Genomic DNA, 17,517 nt, shown 5'->3' with positions numbered 1-17,517 from the left:
GTTGTATGTACAAGTGGGGCCCCACTTTTAATTTTGCCCAGGGCCCCATTTTGTCTAAAACCAGCCCTGGCAAGTGGATATGACCATGAATGCAGGATCTTTTTAAGATCAGAAAATAAACCATGATGTCCTTATTGTGGCCAGGATAATTTCTCATACATGTAGTGTCCCTGCCTGATAATCCAGCTACAATAAGAAAATCATGGTCGTATCCATTGGCAACAGAGCAAGACAACAGATGTCACCACTAAGATAGTTACAGAAAATATTTAAAACTGCTGAATTTTTAACTACCGTATATACTCGAGTATAAGTCGACCTGAATATATGCCGAGACCCCTCATTTTACCACAAAAAACTGGGAAAACTTATTGACTCGAGTATAAGTCAAGGGGGGGAATCCACCATTGCAGATAAAAAGTCTGGTCATGTGCATTACAGCTTAGTAACTCCATGTTCCTCATAGTAATAGCAGTTAACCCCATCATGTCCATCACATTAACCCCCTGAGTGCCTCACATAAGAGTTACTGATATGTGGGACATATGGAAGTAATAATTAGGTATCTTCATAATTAAGGTCCTTCATTAGTACCCTCGTGTCTCACATATTAGTAACCCTTATATGGGGCACACAGGGGTTAATATGAGGGACATGATGGGGTTAACTGTTATTAATGTGAGGCACATGGAGTTACTGAAACTAAATTAATAACCCCAAATGCCTGACATTAATAGGCAGAGTAACTAAAGGAAGGTACCTGTGTGTGTCACTTTACTGTAGCTTCCTCTCCTCCATACAACAGACATCTTCCATAAGACACAATGAATCCTGGTCACTCATCTGCAGGGTAGATGCTAAATCCTAGTAAGCTAAAGGACTTCTGATGACATCATGACCATGTGATCGGACTCTGGTGTGGGCGGAGCTACTAGGATTTAGACTCGACCTTATCTGCAGATGTTACATACCAGTGGCTACAGGACCTTTGATGACATCACAGTCACGTGACCTCATGACAAGCCAATCACAGAGCAGTAGCACTAAAGGACCTCCCCCTTCCAGGTCCTTCCAGTTTTCTATGCTCCGTGGACCCTGACTCGTGTATAAGCAGAGGGGAGCTTTTTCAGCTTGAAAAATGTGCTGAAAAAGTCAGCTTGTACTCGAGTATATACGTTAGTTATATTTGCAAAAATGTTTAACTTTTAATTATCTACAAATATAGATATGATTATGTTCATGGGAATACACCTTTAATACACCTTATTCATTGATCTGCCAGTTATAGCCATTTGTTGCAAACTGAGTGGGACAGAATCCTTGAACTGAGAGACCTTTGTTCATTACTCCAGCGGATAACTCTATGCCTAGGCCTAGATTTCAGCACTGTTCAACGTGGGATGACCCAACGGTTGGGAAAACAATAGTGGACTGGAATGATAGCAAGAGGTGTACAGAGAGAAACCCTCTGCACAGATACATTGGAATGGTGTATAGCTATCCTTTCTGTTTTGCAAGTGAAATTGGTCTCATCCCAAACAGTGTTGACACTAACCATGAGAATGCGTTTGCATGACTTCGGGCTATGAGCCAGAAATGAAGCTACAGGGACTCTATTGACCTCATGCCACTGCTCTCTAAGGCTATCTTAAAGCGATGAGTCCTGCTTTTGCTTCGGATACAATGATAGCTGGAGATTGAGATGGGAATGGCATACCTGTTCCAGCCACTGGAAGAAAAAAAAACAAAAAAAAAACAGCATAGTGCCTCCATCACCATGTTTGTAGGGATGGTATCTGGCAGCTGATGAGCCCTGACAGATTTCCTCCCAACGTCACGCTTAGAAATGAGGCCAAAAAGTTTTGTTTTTTTTTTGTTTTTTTACAAACTGCAGAAGTATTCTCATTTGTATTACTATGGAGAAGTTTCTTTTTGGCCATTCTGTCATAAAGCCCAGGTTGGTGAAGGTGAAAATGGGTTCTGTGATTCCCCTCAGGATAGCAATATGTGGACTCACTTTATCACTTACAGCATGCTTTCCTTTTGGTTGCAGGCACCTGCCTGACAATAAACAAGCAAATTTGATTGTTATTGTGCTTGGAATCACAATTATTTATGAAGGATATTGGGAGAGCCTCTATAGAATTGCTTATCTGGCAATGCTGAAAGCAGGGGAGAGGGGGAGATCAGTGGTTAATTCTGACCCATCTACATACTGATTGCCCAGGATTACCCCTTGATTGCCAAGAAGTAACCCCCAATTTCCCCCTTCCAACTTTTCTGATCTCCTTCGACAGTTCAGACTGTGATTGCCAAGAATTAATTCTGATCTCCTCCTCTTCCTTGCTGTTTCATCACTGCATGGCAAAGAATAAGCTTAGGTATAGAGGCTCTTCCCATCTCCTTCCTCTGCAGTTCATACAGTCATTGCTGTAAATAAGTCTAAACACCAGTGGAAGGAACTAAGGAGAGCCTCTATACATATGCTTATTATCTGGCACTCTATGTTGAAACAGCAGGGGAAATTGGAGATTAAATCTTGGCAATCTGCATATCGATTGCCCTGGACTAACCTTTGATTGGCAAGATTTAACCTCTTATCTCCCCCTCTCCCCTGCTGTTTACATATTGACTATGAGATATAGAAGTTCTCTCTATATGTATAGAGGCTCTCTCAATCTCCTTGCCCAGTTCAGACTGTGATTGCTGGTAATAACCAATGCTATCCCCACTGCTTATTATTCAGCAGTCAATGTTGGAAAATTAAGGAAGAGGAGATCACAGTTTAATGGGATAATTCTTGGTAATCAAGGGTTAATCCTGGTTGGTCAATCAATCTGTATTGATATCAAGGAGAAGAGATCCTAAAATGCTCGCTTCAGGGGAAACCACTATTTGACTAAGGAGAGTCACCAAGTCCACAATGATACCCCAGGAAATGATGCCAACACCTCTGGAATGCAACTGGGACAGCAGGGGAAGCATGCCTGGGGGCATCTAACACGCCCAAGTCCCAGGATTACCTCACTATCACAGCCTATCATTTAGACACTTTCCATACTCAATAGAACCTCTATGGAAAGTGGGAAAATACTTGGAAAACTTCCTCTACATTAATATGGACAGAAACACAAATTTAAACCGAAAGAAACATTAGCATGCGCTCATCACAATTCCTGACTTGACAGCTGTGTTAAGCAGGACGCAGGCTACAATGCTGACAAGGCCCGAGCACCAGGAACAGGTGTTACGTGGGCTAGCGGATAATGCTTCCATCTGCTTTTCCACCAGCCAGTCAGCCACTACTTCGAGTCGTGTTCATACCCAAGAGTCTACCCCTCCTTCCTCCCAACATGCCCAATCTTCCCAGCAGAGTCATCCCATTCTTGCCCCCTCCCAGGAGCTGTTTTTGGATCCTTTTCCACTCTTCAACTCTGTTCAACCAATTCACGAATCCAAGGAGCTAACAGACAAATTTCTCTGTCCTGATGCCCAAACACGGGAGCATCCGCCTTCTCCTGCCGATTTTGTGGTTGTAGACCCACAACAAATGTTTCTCAGGCTTAGTGATGATGACGAGACACAGTTGCCATCAGGGCAGGCTGTGGTTATGTGCGGTTTGCAGTAAGAGAAGAATGAGCAATTGGAAGAGGAGGTGGTGGACAACGAGGCCACCGACCCAACCTGGACAGGGGTGATGTGTAGCGTGGAAAGCAGTGTAGATGTGGAGGCAAGCGCAGCACCTAAAAAGGTGGCTAGAGGCACAGGCATGCCAGAGGCAATGGACAGCTGCTTCATAGAAGCCAGGCCAGAGCCAGCAAGGCCCAAGATGTTCCCTGTACTAGCCACTCACCCAAAAGTCACCCATTGAGGCCACATCCCTCGATGTGTAGATTTTGCAATGTATGTGTGGAGGACAAACTGAGTGCGGTTTGCACACTGTGCAACTCAAAACTGAATAGGGGCTCTGAGAAAAGCAACCTCACCACCTCAGCCATACGCCGTCATTTGGAAGGCAAGCACTGAGCTCAGTGGGAGAGAGCAAACTCTCTTCCGCTGTTTCCAGTGCCGGCGCTGCAGTCCAGACCACCAGCCAGGACACCTCCATATCTGCCTTTGGGGACTTCACCCTCATCCTCCCCTTTTCCTGCCTGTGCTCCTTTTGCCTGCACCATCATCCCAGCAAATCTCCATCTCTCAGGTGTTTGATCACAGGCAGAAGTACAGCACAACCCACCCACATGCCCAAGCCTTAAAAGGCCACATCTCAAAACTGCTGGCCCTGTAGATGTTGATGTTTCTGCTTGTGGAGACTCAGGCCTGATGGCAGCTGTGGCACCTCGCTATGCTGTCCCTAGCCATCACTACTTCTCTTGGTGTGCCGTCCCAGTCAGCTCCCTCAGTTTCTCAACCATGAGTGCCCATGGATGGCAGACTTATGTGAAATCCTATCCCATCCTTTCCACTGGACACTTTCCAAATTCAATAGAACCTCTATGTAAGTCTAAATACTTTGAAACCTCGTTTCCTCAACATTAGTATGGACAGAAACAAAAATTTAAAGCGAAAGAAACATTAGCATGAACCCCTTTAACCAGTTAAGGACCAGGCCCAAAAGTATGTTAAAGACCAGGCCTTTTTTTTCAAAACTGACGTGTCACTTTAAATGACAATAACTTTGAGATGGTTTAACTTATACAAGTGATTTTGAGATTGTTTTTTTTTTTTTTTTTTTGTAACACATTATACTTCATGTTAGTGGTAAACATTAATCAATATTTTTGTATTTATTTATAAATAAAAAAACTAGGAAATTTGATGGAAATTTGGGGAAAAAAATGCAATTTTCAAAATGTGAAATTCTCTGCTTTTCAGGCAGATAGTCATACAACCCAAATACATGAATAAATATTATCTCCCATATCTCTGCTTTATATCGGCATCATCTTTTGATTGTCCTTTAATTTATTTTGGATGTTACGAGGCTTATAAGTGTAATAGTGATTATCTAGATTTACAAGAAAATTCCCCAAACCAATTTTTTAGGGACCGCTTTAGTTCTGTAAGGAATTATAAAGGCCTGTATAATAGAAACCCTCATAAATCACCCCATTTTCAAAACTACACCCCTCAAATTATTCAAAACAGCATTTGGGATTTGTTAACTCTTTAAGCATTTCATAAGAATAAAAATATTATGGAGGTGAAATTTAGACATTTCATTTTTTTTTTTCACTAATACTTTCATTTAGACCTAAAATTAACACATTCTCAAAGGGTTAAAGGAGAAAATGCATCTCAGATTTTGTTATGCAATTTCTCCCGTACACAGAAATACCCCACATATGGGTGTAAACTGATTTTAGGGGAAAACAGCAGCGCATGTAAGGGAAGGAGCGACACAGGGTGTTTGAACAGCAGATTTTGCTGGAATAATTTTTAGGCACCATGCCTCATTTGCAGTGCCCTTAGAGTACCAAAACAATGGAAACCCCCCAAAAGTGACCCCATTTCAGAATCTACACCCCTCACAGGATTCATCAAGGGGTATAGTGAGCATTTTGACCCTACAGTTGTTTCACAGATTTTACTAACATTGGGATGTGTAAATGAAAAATTACTAAAATGTCACTTTATCCCCAAAGTTTTCATTTTCGTAAGGGGTAAAAGCCCCCCACAGTTTGTTAAACAATTTCTATCGAACACGGCAAAACCCCATATGTGGTCATAGTATGCTGTATGGGAACATGGAGGGGCTTGGAATGGAAAGAGCGCTATTTGACTTTTGGATGGCAGATTTTGCTGAAATAATTTTTAGGTGCCATGTCTCATTTGCAGAGCCCCTAGAGTACCAATACAGTTTAAACCCCCTAAAAGTGCCCCATTTTGGAAACTAACCCCACCCCAGAACATATCAAAGGGTATAGTGAGCATTTTTATTCTACATCTGTTTCACAGATTTTATTAACATAAAATGAAAATGAAAAATTACTTTTTTTCCAATAAACTGTCAATTTAGCCCCAAATTTTTCAGTTTCACAAGAGGATAAAGGGGAAAAAGTTCCCTAAAGTTCGTTAAACAATTTCTCCTGAACACAGAAATGCCCCATATGTTGTCACAATCTGCTGTATGGGAACATGGTGGGGCTCAGAATGGAAAGTGCGCTATTTTGCTTTTGAAGGGCAGATTTTGCTGGAATACTTTTCAAGTCCCATGTCGCATTTGCAGAGCCCATAAAGTATCAATATAGTGGAAACCCCCTAAAATGACCCCATTTTGGAAACTACACTCCTCATAGAATTTATCTAGGGGTAGAGTGAGCATTTTGGCCTCTCAGCTGTTTCACAGATTTTATTAACATTGGGATGTAAAAATGAAAAATTACTTTTTTTTCCAATGAATTGTCCATTTAGGGCCATATTTTTAATTTTGCAAGTAGTTAAAGAGGACCTTTCACCATTTTGCCCACAGGCAGTTCTATATACTGCCGGAAAGCTGACAGTGCACTGAGTTCAGCACACTGTCGGCTTTCCCGATCTGTGCCTGGTGTGAAGAGCTTACGGTCCAGTACCGTAGCTCTTCTATGGTCAGAAGGGCGTTTCTGACAGTTAGCCAGAGACGTCCTTCTTCACAGCACAGCCAATCGCGCTGTACTGTAGAGCCGGGAGGAATGGGGGGGGGGGCGTTCCTCCCAGCTCTCACAGCACAGCGCGATTGGCTGTGCTGTGAAGAAGGACGTCTCTGGCTAACAGTCAGAAACGCCCTTCTGACCATAGAAGAGCTACGGTACCGGACCGTAAGCTCTTCACACCGGGCACAGATCGGGAAAGCCGACAGTGCGCTGAACTCAGCGCACTGTCAGCTTTCCGGCAGTATATAGAACTGCCTGTGGGCAAAATGGTGAAAGGTCCTCTTTAAAGAATTAAAAGCCCCCCACAGTTTGTTACACAATTTCTCCTGAACACAGCAATACCCCATATGGGGCCATAATCTGCTGTATGGGTACATGGCGGGGCTCAGAATGGAAAGAGCGCTATTTGGATTTTGGAGGGCAGATGTTGCTGGAATAGTTTTCTGGTGCCATGTCGTATTTGCTGAGCCCCTAAAGTATCAATACAATGGAAACCCCTCAAAAGTGACCCCATTTTAGAAACTGCACCTGTCAATGAATGAATCAAGGGGTATTATCATTTTGTGCCTAAAATCCTTCCCAAAAATTAATGTGCAAAATGAAAATTTAAATTTTGAAAGAAATATGCCATTATATGTGCCCAATACGTTGCACCCACTTTGTGTTGTCAGAGACCTGCGCTCCTAAAACTATTAAGTGGGCCATCCCGAGGGGCAAAAAATTATATATGTGGGTGTAAACTGCTGCTTGGGCGCACAGCAGGGCTCAGGAGGGAAGGAGCACTGCGTTTTTTACCTATTGGGGTACTGAGTTAGAGGGACTTTCTGGGCGCCATGATGTTTTTGCAGAGCCCTGGAGGCGACAGTAAACTAGAATTCCCCAATAAGTGGCCCCATTTTGTAGGGGCATTTTTAGGGTGTCTACAATGGTGACATGGTGTACAAAAACGAAGAATCTAAATCTGCACTCCAAAAGCACATGTCGCTCCTTCACATCTGCGCCCTGCTGTGTACCCAAAGGCAGTGTATGCCCACATGTATGACACTGGTGTACCCCGGAAAACATACTTAATGCCATATATGAGTAGAAACGGCTGTTTGGGCACAGCCGAACACAGAAGGGAAGGAGCGCTATTTTGGTTTTTGGAGCACAGCTTGGTTTTTTATATCATGCCACTTTTGCATATCAAGTGGCGTAGCGAGCATTTTTAACCCTTGAGTGTTGCATTTATTTCGTTTCCAGAAATGAAATTGCAACTGATAATGAGAAGTTAAAAATGAAATTTTTCCAGAGATTTGCCATTTCAGTGCCCAACATGTTGTGCCCAGCTTATGTCAACAGAGACACTACAAAAACTGTTAAGCAGGTATCCTGGGCACAACAGCTTTTAGAGTGTTCATACCTTATAGAAGTCGAGCACAACATATCACGCACTGAAATGACGTATTCCTGGAAAAATGGTAATTTTTACCTCTCACAATCTTCTTCATATTCATTTATGAATATTAAGTTATAGCAACACTTAGGGGTTAAAAATGCTCTCTGTACCCCTGGATAAATCCTTCAGGGGTGTAGTTTCCAAAATAAGGTCTCATATCAGGGGATTCCACTTTACTGGCGTTTCAGCTCTGAAAAAGTGTCATGGCATCCAAAACCAAACGGTCAATGCTCCAACAACCCAATAACCCTTCTTCCCTTCTATGTCCGGCTGTGCCCTAATATCAGTTTATACCACATATGACATTACGTACGTTATCCTGGGTACACCCAGTGTCATACATGTGGCATAGACTGCAGTTTGGGCACATAGCAGGGCACAGAAGGGAAGGAGCGCTATGCGGTTTTTGGAGTGCAGATTCAGATGTTTGGTATCTGAACGCCATGTCATGTTTGTAGAGCCTGTAAGGTACCAGAAAAGTGGATTCCCCAAAGGAGTGACCCCATTTTAAAAACTGCACCCCGCAAAGAATTTATCAGGGGGTGTAGTGAGTATTAATATCCTAGACGTGACTTCACAGCGGATGGTAAAGAGGGAATATGTAAGCTGTGCGGAGGACTTGCAAACACCAAATTCCCTACTATGTCCCAGTAGCTCTTATGATTGGGGGAGTTGCTCTGGGGGTCACTTCTGGTGTCTTTTCCCTAATAAGCTGTAAATCTGGGGTGTTCCCTGATATATGATCACACAGCTTTTATATTCCCTTCCTGCCGCAGTCAGTTGTATTCTAATAATTTGGCGATTTGGGGTTTTTTGTCTTCACATTGCTAGATGCGATCTTTTCTTCATTTTTCTGGTGACGTGGCCATATAAGGGCTTGTTGTTTGCGGGATCAGATGCATTTTGTAATGACACCATTTTTGGGTGCCTACAACTTATTGGATACATTTTATTAACTCTTTCTTACTGGATTAAAAAAAAATCCTGGCATTGAGTTTTACATTTTTAATTTTACACCATGCAGCGTACAGTATAAGTAAAATGTGGCCTTTATTCTGCGGGTCGGTACGGTTACGGCAATACCTCATTTATATTATTTTTTTATGCAATACTAATTCTGAAGAACAAAAACACATTTGGGGACATAAATCAGTGATTTTTGAATCGCCATCTTCTGACATTTTTATTTTTTGGTTGTCAGTGTTGGTTGAGGGCTTATTTTTTGCGGGACAACCTGTGTTTTTTATTGGTACTGTTGTGGCGTGCATATGACTTTTCGATCACTTTTTATAGCATATTTTGTAAAGTGAGATGGCGAAAAATCACTACTTTCAGCGGGTTTTTTCTGGGGGGGGGTTTCTGATGTTCACCGTGTACATTTCAGTTTTATTGTACAGATTGTTACAGACGCGGCAATACCAAATATGCATTGTTTTTAATAATTTTTAGGGCTTTTTTTATATAATTCATTTTCTATAGAGAAAAAGACATTTTTGGGCTTTTATAACTTTATACATTTTTTTAATACACTTTATTTATTTATTTTCACATTTTTTCCCCGTTTTCATGTGTCCATTTAGGACACTTGATTCAGCAATACTTTGATTACTGATATAGTATACTGTATGAGACACAGCATGCATGTGTCTCACAGAGCATAGCAGGATGTCAGGCTATGCAGACGCACAGTCTGACGTCAGAAGGTCCTGGCAGGATCGCCAGATATATGGGGGTCCCAGGCAACCTAGGGTCACTGGCCAGACCCCAGGCTGTCTTTTACTGATACTGCCACCCCCCGATCTTGCCATGGGGGGTTCCAATTGGGACAAAAAGTTGGCGGATCCCTTTCGATCGCGCCATGAAACATGACCAAAAGGGTTAAAACGTCCAGTCGGACTCAGTTCTGTCTGGACGTTATTGGGGGGGGAGGGTGTAGTTAACAGCACAGTATGGTTTGAGAGATATTTTTTTCAGTATCTTTGAAAGAGGAGTCAAAAAGTTCCATTAGAAAAAGAGGGGTAAAAACTTCAATAAGTAGTAACCCAAGAGGGCAGAAACCAGAGGAAGCATGATGGGATAGGGATGCAAGTAGTAGGGTGAGAAGTAGAAAAAATTTGGGAGACTTTTTCTATTATTGGGTTAGGATGGATGGAAGGAGTCAGATGCTTCTGAGAAACTGGGATTTTTTTTTTATACTTATATAGCGCCATCATATTGCTCTACGCTTTACAGGCATTGACAATCACTGTCCTATATAGGGATTACAATCTCCTATCAGTATTTCTTTGGATTGTGGGAGGAAACCAAAGTACCCTCGGCAGGATTAGAACCCGGAACTCCAGCGCTGCAAGGTTAACCACTGAGCCACCATGCTGCCCCTGGGTTATTTCCTGACAGATGTTGATAATTTTGTCTTTAAAGTACATGGCCAAGTCTTGAGGACTGAGGTCTGTGACAGGTGCTTGCACCTTAGAAGTAAGAAAAGCGTGAAAGGTAATTATAAGAGTCATTTATAGAAGCACTTTTACTACTCAGTTGAGTATTATTCCAGTCTGCCTTCTCCTCTGTGTTCTTTCTCCTCTCTCTCTCTCTCTCTCTCTCTCTCTCTCTCTCTCTCTCTTACATGATGTATAATTGTGAATTCTGAAATTTCCCCACTGTGGAACTATTAAAGGATTATCTTATCTTATCGTAATTGCCTTTGTTTATGCTCTTGGTTTTAGAATTTGAATCTGCTGCAACAGAGCTATTGTTTCCCTCCCCCCATATCTCCCCCTGTTGCTCATTTGATGCTCCTTGTTCTCCCCAATCCTCCCCTCCATTACCCTGCCCTTCCTTTGTTTGTTTTCTGTTGTTGTTATAGGGCAGTGTTATAGGAGCCAGGGAACAGATAATGGAGGCCCTGACGGCTGAACCCCAATTTTTCTAAAATTTATTGCCGATTTTAGAAGGGTGGAATAACATCTTTCATACAATCTTGCCACAACCTTGCCAACTATCTTATTGTGCAACATACAATTTAGTAATGTTCACAAAATGAAATATCTTTTCTACCAAGCAGACCATGCAGGTAGTTTTACAGGGAATAATAAATACTATCAAGTTATTTTAAATAGCAGTTTTTTTTACTCTTACCATGAATTACTGTTATCAGCTTCAAGCAAATGAACAACTGTAATGATGACATTGCTAAGAGGTATAATGAAAACAGAGGTAAGGCCAGGAAATTTCCTTTTTTTCACGTTTTCTTCAGGTGTAGACGAAATTCCTTCCAAAGGATAAATCTGCCGCCCAATTTGATAGTAGGAAAGGTACAAGACCTAGAAAAACAAATACAAATATATAATTTAACTATTGTGGATGTTGTGAACTAAAATCCAAAAAAAACCAAGCTGTATTATAAATAACAGTAAAAGTTATTCTTCACCAGCATTATGGTTTAAAGAGGATTTTCACTGATAGTCTTTACATTTTCACAATTTTACTCCAAAGGACTTTATTTATAGATATACCGTATATACTCGAGTATAAGCCAACCTGAATATAAGCCGAGCAGGGGTGACCCTAGGGTTTGTGCCGCCTGAGCCGGACGTCAGAAAGGGGCGGGGCCGAGCGTCGTTAGCAGGCAGAGAGCAGGCAGGGAAAGGACCTTCTCTCTGCTAAGCGTGAGGGGCGGCCGCTGGAACAGCGCTGCGTCCATAGGGCCGCCCCAATCCACCGCTCGCTTCCCGTGTCGGGCTGCCGAGATGTTAACGCTAAGCCAGTCCAGGACAAGCTGGCTTAGGTCAGCAAAAATGCCACCCTCCCCCGGGAACCAGGCCCCTAATTTTACCACAAAAAAACTGGGAAAACTTATTGACTCAAGTATAAGCCGAGAGGGAGAAATGCAACAGCTACTGGAAAATTTCAAAAATTAAAATGGCCGGAGTTTTTGGGTGCAGTAGATGCTGGGTGCAGTGGAAGGAGAGGGGGTGTTTTGGTTGTCTGTCTGCCCCTTCCCTGAGCTTGAGGACTGGGATTTTTCCCCCCACTTGGAATTCAGCCTGGCTGAATATAGGGTATCTGCAGTGCTCCTATTAACCCCTTCCCGACAGAATAGGAGCACTGAGCATACCCTATATTCAGTAGACCGGGCACTTTCAGACACAGGGATACCTAAGGGCGGGTTCACACCAGCGCCCAATCTCCGTTTTGAAGTTTCTGCCGACAGGAGACGGAAACCCGGCATTGAGTGTCTACCGGTGAGTGCCTTCTGCTCTCCGCGGCGAAACCGTTTTTTTTTAAACCGGACATAAAGTCCTGTATGTCCGACTTTGTGTCCGGTTAAAAAAAAAACTGTGAAGAGCAGAAGATGCTCACAGGCGCTCACTTTTCAAACCCATTCAAATGAATGGGTTTGAAAACTGCCTGCTGGTTTCTGTCTCATGCCCAGTTTCTCAGGCAGGAAACGGAAAACTGCAAAACTGAGATCGGGCACTGATGTGACCCCACCATAATGTGTATATGTTTCACAGTAATTTTCTACTTTTATATATATTCTAGGGAAAGGCGTGATTTAGAGCTTTTATTTGTTTCATTTTTTTATAGCTTTTTTTTTTTTCACTATTTTATTAGCCCTCCTAGAGACTTGAACCTGCAATCATTTGATTGCAAGTCCCATAGACGACAATACAAGTGTATTGCCGTCTATGGGAGATTCTATACATTCTATAGACCAGCCACAACAGTAATATTACTATGACAGGCCTGGGAACCTTTATTAGGCTCCCGTCTGTCATCGGAACAGGTCGGCTCCTGCGATCTCACTACTCAGGAGCCGGCCTGCAACTCTCAAGGTATGGAGCCAGTGGGGACCGACCCCAGGGCTAATTGTAAACCTCTTTTTTTTTCTTTTTTTTTTTTGGGGGGGGGGCGCATCTCCAGTTGCTATGGCGAGTCGGCGACCACTCTGCAGCAGAGCGGTCACCATTATACTTACAGACCCCGCTCTAATGGAACGGCGGATGCCGGGGAGTGTTTTAGCCGCCGGGGCCCGCAGAATCACCAGGCTCCTACCACTGCAGAAAACAAGCAGCGGCAGGAGCTTGAGGGGGGGGGGGATCGCATGTCCAGTTGCTATGGCGACCACTCCGCAGCAGAGCAGTCACCATTATACTTACAGACCCCGCTCTAATAGAACGGCGGATGCCGGGGAGTGTTTTAGCCGCCGGGGCCCACAGAATCTCCAGGCTCCTACCACTGCAGAAAACTAGCGGCAGCAGGAGCTTGGCAATGATACTTGAAAAATCACAGGTCCACAGTTGTCTTGCCGACTCGTGTGTGTGTGTGTGTGTGTGTGTGATAGATGGGGCCCCAAGCTATCCATTGGCTTCACTCAAAACTGTTCCCGGATGTTGGGAGCTGTCCTTCTGTCCCAGGAAGCTTGCTGCATATGCCTTTTGTCCTCTGAAATTGGTATCATGACCACTCAACAGCCAATTGGGCTCCCCAGATGGGGAATCTCCTGCACCTTTCTCAGATCCACAGTTCTGAGAGTAGGGTAAATACATTTAGTACCCCAGTTCATCATTCCAGAATTTACTGTAATAGTAGGATATAATAGTGTAATAATGGATGTTTAGTCTATAAATATGGTGGCTGCTCTAAAGCAGAGTGGCCATCAGTCTCTGCTGTTCTATACTATTGCAGACACATGAATGCTCAAACATTATTTAGAAAAAAATTAAACAAATATTAAGTGGACCATCTCGTCCACTTACTTTTCTTTTATTCTTCCCATGTGGCGACATCTCAGGAGCTGTCTGGTATCCATGGCAGCTAAAAGCCTTGAGAAGAACTGTCATAAATGTATAACTACTCAGGCTTGCCTGTAGTAGGCCTCAATAGTTACACTTTGAATCACCTATGAACTTGCAATCATTGTTGGACTGTGATGTCTATGGCCCAACAGTGGAATTGCTTTTTAGGGGCCCACCACCAGGACCCCTGCGGATAAGCTGTACCAATACTGCACAACTATGGGTAATAACAATACCTTTCTGCTAACTCACCAAACAATGCGCACTACTGCACTACCTACAGTCATGGCCAAAAGTTTTGAGAATGATACAAATATTAATTTTTACAAAGTCTACTGCTTCAGTTGTTCTAATGGCAATTTGCACATACTCCAGAATGTTATAAAGAGTGATCAGCTTAACAGCAATTACTTGCAAAGTCAATATTTGCCTAGAAAATGAACTTTATCCCCCAAAACACATTTCAACATCATTGCAGACCTGCCTTAAAAGGACCAGCTAACATCGTTTCAGTGATTGCTCCATTAACACAGGTGTGGGTGTTGATGAGGACAGGGCTGGAGATCAATCTGTCATGATTAAGTAAGAATGACACCACTGGACACTTTAAAAGGAGGCTGGTGCTTGGCATCATTGTTTCTCTTCTGTTAACCATGATTATCTCTAAAGAAACACGTGCAGTCATCATTGCACTTCACAAAAATGGCCTAACAGGGAAGAGTATCGCAGCTAGAAAGATTGCACCTCAGTCAACAATCTATCGCATCATCAAGAACTTCAAGGAGAGAGGTTCCATTGTTGGCAAAAAGGCTCCAGGGCACCCAAGAAAGACCAGCAAGCGCCAGGACCATCTCTTAAAAGTGTTTCAGCTGCGGGATCGGGCTACCAGCAGTGCAGAGCTTGCTCAGGAATGGCAGCAGGCAGGTGTGAGTGCATCTGCACGCACTGTGAGGCGGAGACTCTTGGAGCAAGGCCTGGTCTCAAGGAGGGCAGCAAAGAAGCCACTTCTCTCCAGAAAAAAACATCAGGGACAGACTGATATTCTGCAAAAGGTACAGGGAGTGGACTGCTGAGGACTTGGGTAAAGTCATTTTCTCTGATGAATCCCCTTTTCGATTGTTTGGGACATCTGGAAAACAGCTTATTCGGAGAAGACGAGGTGAGCGCTACCACCAGTTTTGTCTCATGCCAACTGTAAAGCATCCTGAAACCATTCATGTGTGGGGTTGCTTCTCAGCCAAGGGAATCCGCTCTCTCACAGTCTTGCCTAAAAACACAGCCATGAATAAAGAATGATTGGAGGACCCGAGAAAAAAAGGGGATCACCGCGCTCAATTAGTTAGAAAAAATGGACATTCTTTATTCCGATTGACGTTACACAACGCGTTTCGGGCTTATGCCCTTCCTCAAGTGTATCGACTACATCACACAAAAGATAAAACCAAAACATAAATACATAAAACTCTATTGCATCCAAATCAAAAATCAAAAAATATATGCATACAGTTTGTTGCTAGTAAACTACCGGGTTTTATAATCAACATTGATAAATAAGCTAAAAAACAAGTGTGTATTACATCTATGAAGAGTATGCAATATATCTAAAAGAAAAAGCCATCACTTTCAATTTATAAAAGAACTCTATTTCCATGTTTACATCAGAAGTGCAGATGATACTAAGTTTAGCAAAACCAGACATCAATTGCTTAGTTGGTATGTATAATTAATGAATAAAGAATGGTACCAGAATGTCCTCGAAGATCAACTTCTCCCAACCGTCCAAGAGCAGTTTGGCGATCAACAATGCCTTTTCCAGCATGATGGAGCACCTTGCCATAAAGCAAAGGTGATAACTAAATGGCTCAGGGAACAAAACATAGAGATTTTGGGTCCATGGCCTGGAAACTCCCCAGATCTTAATCCTATTGAGAACTTGTGGTCAATCATCAAGAGACGGGTGGACAAACAAAAACCTACAAATTCTGACAAAATGCAAGCATTGATTGTGCAAGAATGGACTGCTATCAGTCAGGATTTGGTCCAGAAGTTGATTGAGAGCATGCAAGGGAGAATTGCAGAGGTCCTGAAGAAGAAGGGTCAACTCTGCAAATATTGACTTGCTGCATTAACTCATTCTAACTGTCAATATAAGCTTTTGTTACTCATAATATGATTGCAATTATATTTCTGTATGTGATAAAAACATCTGACAAACACACATAAAAACCAGAGGGCAGCAGATCATGTGAAAATATAAGATTTGTGTCATTCTCAAAACTTTTGGCCATGACTGTACAACCACCTCTACACTATGTATAGTAAGTCAGCATAGTGACTCCTGGAATTAACATTAAGATGGCCCATACAACTAAAACCCACAACTGTGGTTATCAAGAATATGGTGAATGAGCAGCACCCAGCATGGAAACAATACTGGAAGCTGGTAAACATCTGATATGTGGGCTCCTAACAGTCTAAGAGATTAGTGGGGATCTAACACCCAGGGCCCCTGCTGATCAACTGTTTGAATAGACCATGGTGCTTTTGCCCCCAAACCTTGCTATTTACTTTGCACAGATCTGTTTTATAGTGCTCGTGCAATCTAATTACAGCCTGTGATAATATCATGTCTGCTATAAAATAGATGGAGTGTCATGTAAATAATGAAGGGGCCCCACACAGTGTAATATGCTTCACTGTAGCCCCCACACAGTACAAAATGTTCCACAATGACCCCCAAAGAATCTAATACTCTACAGTGGCCCCCACACAGTATGATATGCTGCATAATTGTCCTCAACAAAGTACAATATTCATAACCATGGCCCCCACACAGTATGATGTCCTCCACAGTGGCCCCCAGACCGAATATGCTCCACAGTGGCCCCACACAGTATAATATGCTCCACAGTGGCCTCACACAATATAATTTACTCTATAGTGGCCCCACACAGTATAAAGTGTTCCCAAGTGTCCCCCTTAAGCCGCTTCAGGCAAACCCCACAAAATTTGAGGTTTGGCACTAGTGTTATTATTATACACTGGGTTTGCCTCAGATCCCAGAGAATATTAATCGGAGGTCCATAGGAGGTCATAATAACAAACACTTATATTCACCTTACCTTACCTCTCCTAGCATCCTCGCTCCATCAGGCTGTTGTCAGCATCCTTTTCAGTCCTCTTCTGGCTGTGACTGAGCTAACGTGCCCCAAACGTCACTGGAGCCTGTGAATGGGCCTCAGCAGACACAAGGGCTGCACTGACATCATTATGCTGGCATGCTTCATGTGACAGCTGGTGCCAAATCATAGGCTTCAGTAGTGACGTGTGGGGCACATGACCTTGTTACAGGCTGGAAGAACCCCGAAGAAGCATAAGCAAGTATAAATCTCCCTATATTATAAAAATGAATTTCTGTCTGTCTGTCTGTCTGTGCTCTAATGCGAACCAAACGACTGGACCGATCTTCACCAAATTTGGTACAGAGATACTTCAGATATCCGGGAAGGTTTAAGACGAGACTCCAACTCGCTCGGACATACCGTTGCTGAGATACAGCATTTCAAACACAGTGCCCCCCCTTAGCCAATACAAACCTGCAAGTCTTTCACTCATATTCCAACTGCAATACACACGGTCACTCCACATG

General features: G+C 42.9%; 1 protein-coding gene across 1 annotated transcript in view; it reads right to left on the bottom strand.

Annotated features, from left to right (window-relative positions):
- Positions 1–17,517, bottom strand: part of ADGRL3 (adhesion G protein-coupled receptor L3) — an 877,296-nt gene that overhangs the window by 736,745 nt on the left and 123,034 nt on the right. The window contains exon 3 of the mRNA XM_075282777.1: positions 11,206–11,390. Coding sequence (XP_075138878.1) covers positions 11,206–11,257 — 52 coding nt within the window. The 5' untranslated portion in view covers positions 11,258–11,390. The remainder of the gene's footprint in view (positions 1–11,205; positions 11,391–17,517) is intronic.

The sequence above is a fragment of the Leptodactylus fuscus genome, chromosome 1, assembly GCF_031893055.1.
Source record: "Leptodactylus fuscus isolate aLepFus1 chromosome 1, aLepFus1.hap2, whole genome shotgun sequence".
Lineage (NCBI taxonomy): Eukaryota > Metazoa > Chordata > Amphibia > Anura > Leptodactylidae > Leptodactylus > Leptodactylus fuscus.
This window is presented reverse-complemented; position numbering and strand designations above follow the sequence as displayed.